The sequence below is a fragment of the Diospyros lotus genome, chromosome 6 (genome assembly GCF_014633365.1).
Source record: "Diospyros lotus cultivar Yz01 chromosome 6, ASM1463336v1, whole genome shotgun sequence".
NCBI classification, from domain to species: domain Eukaryota; kingdom Viridiplantae; phylum Streptophyta; class Magnoliopsida; order Ericales; family Ebenaceae; genus Diospyros; species Diospyros lotus.
The window spans coordinates 3,382,624-3,396,126 of NC_068343.1; the positions used below are offsets into that span (position 1 = coordinate 3,382,624).

At 33.4% G+C, this 13,503-nt stretch overlaps 1 protein-coding gene across 1 annotated transcript; it reads right to left on the minus strand.

Moving 5' to 3' along the window:
* Window positions 1–254: 254 nt before the first annotated feature.
* Window positions 255–2,140, minus strand: LOC127804984 (aquaporin NIP2-1-like). Its single transcript, XM_052342128.1, has 5 exons — window positions 1,883–2,140; window positions 1,419–1,643; window positions 790–984; window positions 620–681; window positions 255–530 (listed from the first exon to the last, which is right to left on the minus strand). The coding sequence occupies exons 1-5, from the start codon at window positions 2,021–2,023 to the stop codon at window positions 275–277; spliced, it is 879 nt and encodes a 292-aa protein (XP_052198088.1). The 5' UTR covers window positions 2,024–2,140; the 3' UTR covers window positions 255–274.
* Window positions 2,141–13,503: the final 11,363 nt, after the last annotated feature.

Sequence of the window (13,503 nt, forward strand, 5' to 3'; positions counted from 1 at the left end):
TAATAAATATTATTTTTATTATTTTTGGCTGGAGGAGAAAGCCCTAATATTTACTTGTCTGATAGCTGTTTTGCTATTATAGTACCTGCTGTTCGATGATTATAGTGAAAGGACATGTCTGCCTTTTGAGTACAACGTGGGTCAATTTGTAAAGAGAACTTCAAAGCAATGGCCCATCAGATACTATAATCACAGGATCGCATTCCACATACACCACAAGCAGCAGTGCATGCTTGGTTCTAAGCAGTTCACCCTACCTGTTCATGTACATTCCCTACAGGGCATTGAGAGGATCATTGGCTGTAACCTCGTCAATGCTGCTGCTCCGTCGCCGGAGTACAAGCGACAATGAAGGAGGTGAAATTGCCTGGACAGGCTTGTCTGTAACTCGGATAAAACTGTATGACCATGCCCCTAGTAGTGTTCCTGAAACTGGTCCGACCACATACACCCAAATTCCCTTGTAATAGTTGCTGGCTATTGCCGGTCCTATTGTCCTTGCTGGGTTCATCGATCCCCCTGATATTGGTCTGAAATTGAAGATCCAACGCTCAACTAGTTACGTACAGTTTCAGACTCTTTTTGACATATGAAATACATCAATACAGCTTCGGCTTACCCGGCCAAGATGGAAGTTATGCATACTGCAGAACCTACAGCGATACCAGCAAGCTCGCCAATCTGTTAACGGGAAATTCATATATAGTAAGAAGAGACTCACCCAAAAGTTGAAACATAAGAATAAGAGTTCGTTTAAATATAAATGTCTAATTAATACAATGGGCTTACAGCTTTGGTATCTGTGGCGACAGCTGAAGTGACGAACATCATGGAGAAGGTGACAACTATCTCCATGATGAGAGCTTGAACAGCCGTTCCAGAAGGTGACGTGGTGCCCACGTATTTTATTGGGTCAAGAAGTACCCGCAGAGTAAATGCACCCGATATGGCTCCTGTCAATTGAGCCGCCGCATAGATTGGGACCTGCAAACACAAAAGGTATGTGTGGGTTCATATAATCTTATGATTGATTCATTTGAATTATGTGCACATGACTAATCAATCGAGCACTGATTTTGAAGGGTGGGTCCGATCCAACCATTTTGCAATTATTATACGCCACATGGGGATACATCATTCATGTGTGAATGTGGCCATCACCAGGCGGGCATGTCTGCTTGCCGCTGACGTTACATTTCTCTGTATCTCACAAAAAATGCTATTTGCTTTTATTTCATAGCCTTAAAAATAATTTTATTATATAAAAAGTCTAAAATACCCTTTCCTGGTTTTGGCAGTCACTTAGTAGAACCACAAAAGAAGATCAAAATACAATTAGAATTGTCTCGTAATAATCGTGTGCAACCGCCAAAGCACAAACTATTTAGTACATGCAGGTGCACATCAAAACCGTATACCTGCTTCCAAGGGAAGTGCCTCACGGCGGCGAAAGCCAGGGTGACAGCGGGGTTCATGTGTGCGCCGGAGATGTGCCCCACAGCGTAGATCATGACGGTGACTATAAGCCCGCCGGCGACGGAGGCTCCGAGCTTCGAGAGCTTGTGTTCGTCAATTGCGCTTAGCGCCGCCGACCCACACGTCACGAAAACCAACAGGTACGTCGCTATTGTCTCTGCAACCACCTGTCGAACAGCCGGTTAGTTCGAGGAAGATATATAAAATCACTACCAAAAATTCAGAGGAAACTCTGCAGGAGATTTGACTGTAATTGTTGCAATATATATGTATTTGCATCATTGCATGTGTTCGTGTACATGAAGCGCATTCTGCATATATATCTATATATATATATATATATATTAGTTAGATGAATGATTGAAGGCCATACATATATGTATAATGAGCGGATAAGAAGGTGTACCTTTCTGAGAAACTGAGGTGGATAATGTTCTCTTAAGAGTCTTGCGAGACGGCGCATGTTTCTTTGTGGGTCTTCCTCCGCCACAAACTGGCTTTTATCTCTTCCATTATTGTTGAGATTTTGATGCGTTGTTGCCTCCATTTCTTTACTGTACAGAGTGATTAAGGCTTCAAATTGGTCGTGTGATGGAGAAAGGCTGAAGTTTCAGCGTTGAGGAGCTGAGAATGTGGAGAAGACAAAGTTGGAATTGAGTTGTGTCCTAGACTTAAAAGAATTGAGCATCTACATGTCTATATATATATATATATATATATACGGCGGCATCTTATGCATGTTCATTACAAATTACAATGACAAGCAAAGCAAGGAGCAGCTTCGAATTCGAAGTTTTCAAGAACCTTTGAAGAATCAAACAATAATTGGTAACAGATGCTGACAAATCCACGGGGTCCTATTTTTGAAAATAAATTAGAAAAAGAGAATTAGTGCGCTAGCTAGCTTTATAAAATTAACCCTCTTAATTCATGCAATAAATATTCAATATATATATATATATATAGAGAGAGAGAGAGAGAGAGAGAGAGAGTTGATCAAAGTAATTGTGAGACTGGATATCTATATGATGATATGCATCTCTGGAGTGGTGAAAACCCATTAACAGGCCTGAAAATAGCATGAATATTGAAGGAAAATGAAAGTGAAATGAAGATTGAAATATTTGAAGTAGCTTAGCTACTAGCTAGCTAGCTAGGGATCATATATACTTCCTTCACAAATAATCAGACCAAACCATAACGCTTCTAAAATAATGTCTATATATTACTTTTAGTTTTATATATGATGTAGCGATGGGACAGGAAGAGGTACTTTATCCATAGCTAATATAATGTATTGTAATTTTTATGCAAAAAGTGACAATTAATTATATCATTTATGTTTGAATATAAACATATGAAATATATATATATATATATATAAACTACTCATTGCTAACAATGAGATCTCAGGATATCTGGTCAACTTGTAAATCAAATGTTCTTTGGAATAATTTATGGACGATTATTAGAAACAACTATATATATATATATTATATTATGAAGGAATAGTTTATATTATAATAGTATGAGCAGTTGGGCTCCTGCAATTGCAAATTGGGTCCAGTTGGGATGGCCATGCTCTGTACCTAATGGTTAGGCAGACATCTTATCTAATTTGTATGTATAAATAAATAAATAAAAAGTTATTAGATAGACAATTAATAATTGTGGTCTAGTTTTTTTATATTTTTTTTAGTTAGAAGTTAAAGATCGCAAAGTGATAATATTAAATATTTTAAACCTATAAGATGATGAGATCAAATCTTGATGAATAAGTTGTTTATTTATTTTTAAAAATAAAAAATATAAATATCTTATTTACTTATATAATAATAATAATAATAATATAAAAGATGATTCTTCATCCCTATTAAATAAAAAGAATATGATTCTTCATCGTTGTCACAAATATGCATTGGTATGCACCATGATCCCAAAGATATGTGTGGGCTGGGCTAGGATAACTAGGCCCAACATTTCTTTTCAAGAATTATTCAGGTTCAAATATTAAATTTTTTAAATTTATAATATGAGAATAATTTTCTTAAAATTTTCTTTATCCAACTTATTATTAACTCCAACCATGGTTGGGATCGACTACTTAAAGTTTGTCTTGATGAGGACCATTTATAAGATGAGGTAGGGTTAGATCTCTTGATTTAATTTCTGCCGCTCAAATTAGTAAGTATACTAACAAGTGGTATGTAATAAATAAAATAAGTTAAATGGATCTATTTGTAGGAATTTTGCTTCTTTATTTAAGTTGGGTGAGATAGAATAATTAGTATTTTATTTCTAAGATTTCCAAGCTAGTAATTAGGGTCTAATAGATGATTCTCCTCTTTGGGTAGAATCTTGCAAAAAGGGTTGGTTCTACCCTTTGGGCATATATATATATATATAATAGAGGTTATAAAAAAGCCTTCAAATCAAACAAAATGGATAGGAAACAGATCTTTTGCCTAATATTTAAAAAGAAACAAAAAAAAAGGTAGAAATGGGGCTTTCAAAATGATCTTCAAGCTTTTACCTAACATTTAAAAAGAAAAGAAAAAAAAGGTAGAAAAGGGGCTTTCAAAATAATCTTCAAGCTTTTACCTAACATTTAAAAAGAAAAGAAAAAAAAAAGGTAGAAAAGGGGCTTTCCAAACGATCTTCAAGGTTCCTAATATTTTTTTTTTAAAAAAAAAAAAGATAGAAAATAAACTTTCCAAGTGATGTTTAAACTTTTTAATTATAATAATGATGGTACAAAATCATCTTTTCCCGATCAATATACCCTAAATCAGCAGGCCTAAGTCTATAGGACTCTCGGCCCAAACTTGTAGACTTGACGTAAGTGGATGAGGTGACATCATAGGTCAGTGACTTAATTTCACATAAATAACGCATGTTTTTTATTAAAAATTGTTTGAAAGAATACGAATTCGTAATGAAATTCTGCATCGTAGACACTTCTTGGAATCTAGAAGGAAAAAATAAAATTTGATAGTTTCTCTTCAAATTTAATATTTATAAATTACTTTTTTTTATTTAATATTTATTATATTAACAAAAAAAATGACACGTAATTACTTTTTTATATTGAATATTTTTCAAAAGTTATTTTATCACAAAAATTGTTTGGAGTGTTGATATAATTTCATGGAACATGAATGTGTAATGTAATTTAAACAGGAATCCAAATTGACAATGCAAGTTGAACAGGAAATCAAAATTATTTTATTTTGAATGTGTTTGTTGATATGATAATACTGTCAAATCAAGGAGTACAACTTATTTTAAAACTCGTGTTTCAGCAGTCTGGGCCACATCACGTATCACTCACTGCGCCCCAACGGGCCGGGGCCCAACATCCCAGGAAGCCCTTCTTTCCCAGAAATACCAAGACTTGAAAAGAGGCTGAACTGAACGAACAATAATAATAATCCGGCCATGTGTTGTGAGCCAGCCACCGGGATACGTATCAGAGTTGAGCGAGACTTGTTGACCGGGAAGAAGACGACTAAACTGTCCCCTTCACCCGCGCCCCTAAAATCATAAGAAAAATCAGATACTTCACGGCGCACTACCCCATCCATCCCCTTTTGCATTGTCTCTACGGCCGGCGGAAAATGGCAGTGGCATTCGTGTACAAGAATTCTACCCTTCCGGAGAAACCTAATCTAATCATGGAGTTTTCCTTGGCGGGTTGTTGAACTTGAAGTTTATCTCTTGGAAAAAGCTGATAGGGGGGCCCAACTATCATCATCGCCGGCGCTCGATCGTTCTCGAAGCCATGAATGAATATGCATTGCTATCATCAAGGAATTCCGTACCTTAGTTGGAACTTATTAATCTCTCCTCATTTTGGTTTTGCCTTTCTTTCTTTCTTTCTTTCTTTCTTTCTTTCCCATAATAATATAATAATGCACAATACGACAATTAATTATTACACATCGGACTTTTTCTTTTTCTTTGGCGTTAGGTAGATGAGAAGTTATTAAACTATTAATATATAAAATATAAATATAATTAAAATTATTGTTATTAAAAATTTGATTCAACACTTATAATTTTATAATTTGATGCATCAAATATGTCTCAACGATCCAAATCACATACAAAACTATTTTTAATATAAAATCATGATTTAAATTAATAAAATTGTAATTAACCTCACAATTTCAACGATTTTACGTTTTACACTTAATTGACACTTTGACCAAATAGCAATTAAATTGATAAGACTGTCTTAGTCACACACAAACAATCAAAAATCCTTATCAATTATCTCCCTTTCTTTTCTTTTCTTTTTTGTCGTCGTTTTGTCTCGTTAGACAGTTGCTCAGTGCTCAATGATTGTTCGGTGATAACAAGTCTTAGAGTCTTAATTAATTAAGTAACGTTAGTTTATAATTTGTCAAAAATAAAAAAAAAATTATTAATCTGTGCATTATTTGTTACAGAGTATAGAAATTTTGAAAATGAATTTGTCTTGCAAGAGCTAAGGCTTTGTTACAGAGTATAGAAATCAAGCTGCAGGATTTGTTTCATGATGGAAACTAGCGACTCGTTGGCTTGGTTTTGATGTTTTCAGAATTAATCATCAATTAATGCAATCCATATAAAAATTAAAAGTTATTTTTAATTATCTTTAAAATTTTATGATTTTATAATTTAATTTTACCCTACTTAAAATTGTGATTTTAACTATTTTAGTTGCGATAAGGAATGCTAAAAGGGATACATTACTATATAAGAAGATAAAATTATAAATAAAGATATTCATAATATAGTTGAGTGATTAATAAAGATAAAAAGACAAAAATGAAAAGATTAATAAAAAAATATTTATGTGTAATCTAATATTAGCTATAAAGATGTTATTGAAGATAAAGATAAAGCCAAGGAGACTTAACATGCCCACAACCTATAAATCACACGTATAAAAATATTTATTTAACAATTAACTAATATTATAGTTTATTATTATTAACGGGGGGGCCATTAGAAATGATCTTCTAACTACAATATTTAGTGATGGAGTGGTCCAAATTAAGTTGGCTAAATTTATTCATAGTACTGGGGGGGGTGAGGGTGAGTGTGAGTGACATAGACATTCCGCCAGGCTGGTTGGACCATCATTATTAATTATATGTTTTTTTTATTTGTCACGTGGAGTGATCCTCCCATCCATCACTACTAGTTTTCAGTTGGCAGATTCACAAATTTATGTAAGATTGTATATTACATATTTCACCAGACTGGTTGGACCATGATCATTAATTATATATATATATATATATTGTAACGTGGGAGATTTGAGTTATAAATTAAGACTAGGGGTAGATTAAAAAACTTATGAATAGGGAGATTAAATTTTATTTTTAAAATATAGAATTGCACGTCACATACTTTGAGGTAGATTATAATTTTTTTATTGAATTATTATTAAATTATATTTTTTATATTAAAAAAATAATTTTAATAGTGGACAGCCTAAAACCGAGGGCAGCTCACACTTACATCTACCCTTGGTTATAATTTTTTTTTAAATAAAAATAAAATTATAATTTTAAGTGAACGAATAAATTTATTTTTAACTGAATTAGTTTCTTGGATAAATACAAGTAATTGTGTAAATCTTACACAAAAACAAATTCAAATCCATAATGTTAGAAGTCTAAATTCTATTGATATTGTTATATATTTGATATAAATAGGAATAAAATGAGATGCAATTGTAAGTACTAATTTTGATGGAATGAAATTGTATAAATTAATTAGTTGATGAAAATGTTTTTTCATTATAAAAATGATATTTGATTTAAAATAATTATATAATTATTGAATATACATAAAAAAAATATTTGTAGCCTTCTTTACATAAAAATAATTAATAAAAGATTATTTAATTTTCAAAACACTGGGTTGCGTGGTTTCGGTATCGGAGGAGGCGGACAGTCGTGGTGGCCGACGGCGGAAGACACGGGGTTGGGGGAGGGGTTCAGTTTCTGGCAGATTTGGGCGGGGGAGATGGAAGGTCGCAGAAGAATGGGTGACCTTTGAAGAGGAAGAGAGGAGCTTGGGGTTGCAATGTTGCTAGCGATGAAAGACGGTGGGGTTGAGATGCCTCGGTTTCGGATAGATCTAGTCGCAGGAGATGGAAGGTGGTGGGGGATGGGAAGTCACGAAATGGGTGTTTTTGCCACCGTAGCAGGGTGGGTTGTTGCCGTGTTGTTGGTAGCGGCAGAGGGAGGCAGAATGGATGGCAGCAGAAGACAGAGGGAGGGAGATGGTGGTTTGCAGTGGAAGACGTCAGATGATGTCAGGAAGAAGCAAAGACTTCAAATAAAAAAGAGGGAGAGAGACTATACACACCTTCTAAGCAGCGAAGGGAGGCAGGCGTAGACTTCCAGTCTCGTTTGTTATTTTATTTGAATTTAATTTTTTATTTTATTTATTGTATGTATTATATTATGTTAAATAATTAAATTAATATATATAATAATTTAAAATTTAATAATTTTATATTAAAATATATTTATAAAATTATAAATAAATATATTAATATAGTTATAAACAAATTTATTCTCAAATTATTTACGAATTTTTAATTCAAGATATCTACAAGTCTCCAATTGATTCTCAATTGATTCTATTAGTATTTATGAGTTTTTAATTAAATATGTTTGCGTGTTTTAACGAATCGAACTTTATTGATCTCAAATTCGACTAATTTATGTTAACAAATGAAGTCAAACGAACTTTTATCAAGTTAAACACTGAATCATTCACTAATGACTCAGTTTATTTACGACCCGAGACAAATGATAATAACAAAAAGAAACTCTATACATAATGGGTTGATAAAACATTAACAACAATATGTGAGATTTATATATGGGTTATTTTGTAACTAATAGAATTTTATTAGAGTAAAAATGTAATTGTATCTCACCCTTTTCAGTTTTTCTATCATTTGAGTAGAAAAGCATATTTCAATCTTTTATACAAACCGAATGAAAGAATGATTAAATGTTTTTTTCCCTTTTCTTCTATATAATGGTACCAAACATAGTCTTAGCATAAAATAAATTTTACCTATTAAGAGATATAAAAATGTTCAAATTAACGGTAACCGTTATAGATGGGATGATTCCGGACCGGGAACTGCTTTTAAAGACTATTTATTTTTTTTTTCTTTAATTAAAAAGAGAACAATCACCGCCCATACGTACATACATACAAAGAAACACAATTTATTCGTGTAATTATAAAACATACACATCATCAAAATTTCAACACGTGCTCATTAACTGTGAGACTGACGAATGGTTTTAAAAAATGTGCGATATTATGGTACGTTTATCTTTGACCACTTTTAGGGGCGACCTCGGAATGCAATGAATTCAACACGCTTTACTCTGATTTTGATCTACATGTGTATAATTATTATTCCAATAATTTTCTTAAATTTCAAAGTATAATTACATATACATGTATTTATGTAGGAATTTGAGCAGAATAAGAAAAAAATGTATTATTAATATATTAACTGCTTTATATATATATATATATAATTTAAAAACGAAATGCGAACCATGCTGTAATATTTTAATATTAAATTTTGTATAGTTGTCCTATTGAAACTGGATGGTCCCTGAAAGTGAAAACGATTTAACAAGGAGGGTTATGTTTCACGAGGAAGAGGCATGGCGATGGGACTCTCTTCGGCTCAAAACGTGTCCGTATTTAGAATCATGCCACCGTCACGGGCATGCAAAACTTGTGGAAAAACAAAGCCCAAACAAACATTTTGGCTTCTTTTTTTTTTTTTAATCACTGTAATTGTATAATTATGGATTAAAAATTATATAGTTATCATAATTACTAGTACATGTGATTTGATTATAGTTGTATGGATTATTTTATATTTTTAGTTATTTTATTTTTTAATAAAATTAAATTAATGTAGTGTATGTAACCTTAATTGTTTATGTTTGGAAAGAGGAGTCCTGTGAAACCACAGGACCAGTACTTTTTAGTTGAGGTTTTCACGTGATTCACGTTGAACTAAAGAAAAGGAGGAGAAAATGACTGCAAAAGTTAGAAACTTCTAATGAGATGGTGCCTTTATTATTATTATTATTATTATTATTATTGTTGTAGGAAATGGAGACAAGTGATCCACAATTTATGGGATCCCACAAATTAAGGGATCGTGTGTCCAAAATTTTTGGGTTTTGTTTTTTTATTTTTTACATTGAATAATGGGAGGATTAGTGAGTTATTTTATATAATAAAATGTTGTAGGTTAAATAGGTTGAGTGCGTGTGAAGATATTATTGTTGTATCAATTGTTTAATTATATGGTATCAAAGTCACACATAGCCATCGTTAATCTGCCATTGTTCTAGTAGACGAGTCTATCACGGTGGTTTCATCGCCATCCGGTGGTTTCATCGCCATCCGTCGTCGTCTTCCTTCGCCGCTCGTCGCTGTCTATCGTTGTCGTTGCTCCAGCGAACTTCTGCTACTGCTCACAGCTCCTTCCATCTTGGTCATCCTCTTCATTTTTTCGTGGTAGTCTAGTAGATCGTCGGCCTCAAATCTGAACTTCACAATCTCATATCTAGTTTTTAGCAACCCACTGATTTCAGACCAGCTGACCATCAGTCGCTAACGTGAATACCAGTAACCACCATTACTGATAAAATAACCACCTCCACTTCATCCACAGTGGAATCGATCAATTTCCTGACTATCTCCAACCCTTAATTATCCTTAGTACCCGGTCATTTTGAAAACCGCTCAATACAAATGACCTCTCATAAATTGAATATGAGCAATTTTAAAGAGTGGTATCAATCAATATTACTTATGATCAAGGGAAAAGGAAAGATGGGATATTTAACATGAGCAACGACAACACCTCCGTCAGATTCTGCCACCTATAATGTATGGGAAGCAAAGAACTCAACTATGATAGCATGGTTGATAAACTCGATGGAGCAAAAGATTGGGCCCTTGTACCTGCTTTACCAAACAATAAAAGAAGTATGAGATGTAATGAAAGAGATGTACTCGGACCTTAAGGATATATCTCAAAGTTTTGAAGTTTACTCTAAAATTCGAAATACTCAACAAAGTACATTATTTGTCATCGAGTACTTTAATACGCTCTCAAAATTGTGGCAACAAATCAATTTGTTTCACAATGTTAATTAGAAGTGTCCAGATGACGGAGTTTTATACAATAATATGGTAGAAATATATCAAATATTTAATTTCTTATAAGGCCTAGATCAAGATCTTGATGACGTTTAAGAATGTATACTTGGCGCAAAGCCTCTACCTAAACTAAAAGAGATGTTTGCTAAAGTCCGGCGTGAAGAATCAATGAGAAAAGTGATGTCTTCTCCAATACAGAACTTATCCATCGAGATAGCAGCCCAGGGATCTGCTTTAGCTGCAAATTGAAATGAAGGAAACAATCCAAAAGGTCATTCTAAAAAGGATAAGCAGTTGTGATGTGACCATTGTAAGAAACCCAATCATACCAAAGACATGTGCTGGGATATTCATGGCAAGCCCTTAGATTGAAAGCCATGAAGCTAGAGAAGAAAGAATGCCTATGTGGCTAAGATAACAACTAATGCTGGCCTCTCAACCATTCATAGCAGAGCAGATGAAAATTCTCCGAAAACTAATGACTTCCTCATCAATTACAGTTGTCTCCAAAACTGTCCCATCAATCTTTGCTAGCTCTACAACGCTTACATCCAATAAATGTATTTTTTCTTTATTGTCATGTAAAGACTCACATGATACATGGATAATAGACATAGGTGCTTCTGACCATATGAAAAACTCAAATATAGGATTCAGTAACTATCAACCATATAAGGAAAATGCTAGTATTACTGTAGTAGATGGATCCATGTGCACAACAACAGGGAGAGGAGATATGGAACTCAATGGGTTGTAATTGAATTCGGTTCTTCAAGTTCTAAATCTACAATGCAATTTACTTTCTGCGAGTAAATTAACCAAAGCTTTGAACTGTTCAATAACATTTTTTCTTTCTTGCTGTAAATTTTAGAATTTTTCATTGGAGAGGACGATTGGGAATGCTGAAGAGCGAAATGGTCTTTATTACTTGCCTGGTGTTGGTTCTCCTTCAAGTCCAAAGTTACCTACTTTTTTTCCTTATTTTCTAATTCCAATGTTCTGTTATGGCATCATAGATTAGGCCACTCCAGTTTCTCTTATCTAAAACGTCCGTACCCTCATTTGTTCGTTAATAAAGATCTTTCATCATTTTAGTATGATCATTGTACTCTTGTCAAACAAACCCTGTGTATTTTATCCACCTCACATATACAAACTTTCTACTCATTTTTATTTAATTCATAGTGATGTGTGGGGACCATCATGAGTGTTCAATTTAACTAAGGAACGATAGTTTGTTACCCTTATTGATGACCATACTCGAGTATGTTGGGTTTACTTGATGAGAGAAAATCGAAATGACTACAATTTTTAAACAATTCCACAAACGTATCACAAATGTTTTCCAGTCATCTATCCATATTTTTCGAACGGATAATAGTAGAAGTATTTCTCCTATAAACTAAATGAATTTCTCCAAGAATATGGGATAATTCATCAAATCTCATGTGCGTATACTTTTAAAAAAAATGGGGTTGTTGAGAAAAAAAAATCATTACTTATTGGAAGTTGATCGATCCATCATGTTTGCTAGTCATGTTCCACACTTTTTTGGGGGTGAAGCCATTTTTACATCGACGTTTCTTATCAATCATGTTCCCTCAAATGTCATTCAATACCGAACACCCCTCAATGCATTTTTATATGTCTTTTATTCTTCTCAGGTTTATAATTCTCTTGAACCGCATGTGTTTGGGTGCGTGGTATTTTTCCATAATGTTCAACCCAACCATGGTAAGTTTGATCCTAAAGCTCTCAAATGTGTCTTTCTTAGTTACTCCTCCACACAAAAGGGCATTATGTGTTATCATTTGTCTACGAAACAGTTCCTAATCTCACGTGATGTTTCTTTGTTGAAGATCAATCATTTTACCCCCATGTTTCTCTCCAAGAGGAGAATAATACTCAAAGAGACAAACATTAGGAACCCAATTTCTTCGAGCCTTTCCCTTTGCTCTTCTCATATTTTCCTTCCCAATCCGATTCTAAGTCAAAAAACGGTGGTGATGTAAATCAAGGGGGAAAATCTAACACTGTAGACCAAAAATCAATTCTAGTTTACTCTAAGTGATCACAAAACCTCAAGAGTATGAACCAATAACAAATCCCAATACCTACGGATAACCAAGAAAATGATAAAAAAAAATGAGCCATGTTGTGAGGAAGAGTAACCCATCAATAACATTGGTCTTCTGATTGCTATAAGGAATGGGGTAAGGTCTTGTATGAGAAATTCCAACTATCTTATATCAAATTATGTTGCATATACTAAGTTATAAAAACTTTCAAAGCCTTTGTTGCAAAGATTGATGAGATTTAGATTCCTAGAAATATTCATGAGGCACTTCAAGATCCAAATTGGAAGAAAGTTATGCTAGAAGAGATGAAGACACTGAATGATAATAAAACTTGAGAGATGGTGAAGTTACCAAAAGGGAAGAAAATAGTTGGTAGCAAATGGATCTTTTCAGTGAAGTATAAACATGAAACTATTGAACAGTATCAGACAAAACTAGTAGCACGAGATTTTTCTCACTACAAAAAAATTAGCATTTAGTTGCGATTTTTAACCGCCGCAAAGAGATTTAGTGACGATTTTCAAAACCACCTGTTAAATCAAGTATCGCAAAGCATTTGGCGGCGGTTTTCAGCAACAGTTAGAGTAACCACTGCTAATTATATTTTTTGCAGCGATTTTTAAAATATTTAGCAGCGATTTAGGAATGGTGGCAAAAATTTAAAAAATTTTGAATTTTTAATTTTAGCGGCGGTTTCAAAACTACTGCAAAAATTAAAAAAGAAATTTAA

What these genes read in the sequence shown, in the direction of transcription:
- LOC127804984 (XM_052342128.1), bottom strand. Translation starts at nt 2,023, where the DNA reads ATGGAGGCAACAACGCATCAAAATCTCAACAATAATGGAAGAGATAAA. An exon ending in CACCTCAGTTTCTCAGAAAG is followed by an intron (nt 1,644 to 1,882) that starts GTACACCTTCTT and finishes GCTGTTCGACAG; the next exon opens with GTGGTTGCAGAGACAATAGC. An exon ending in ATAACTTCCATCTTGGCCGG is followed by an intron (nt 531 to 619) that starts GTAAGCCGAAGC and finishes CTTCAATTTCAG; the next exon opens with ACCAATATCAGGGGGATCGA.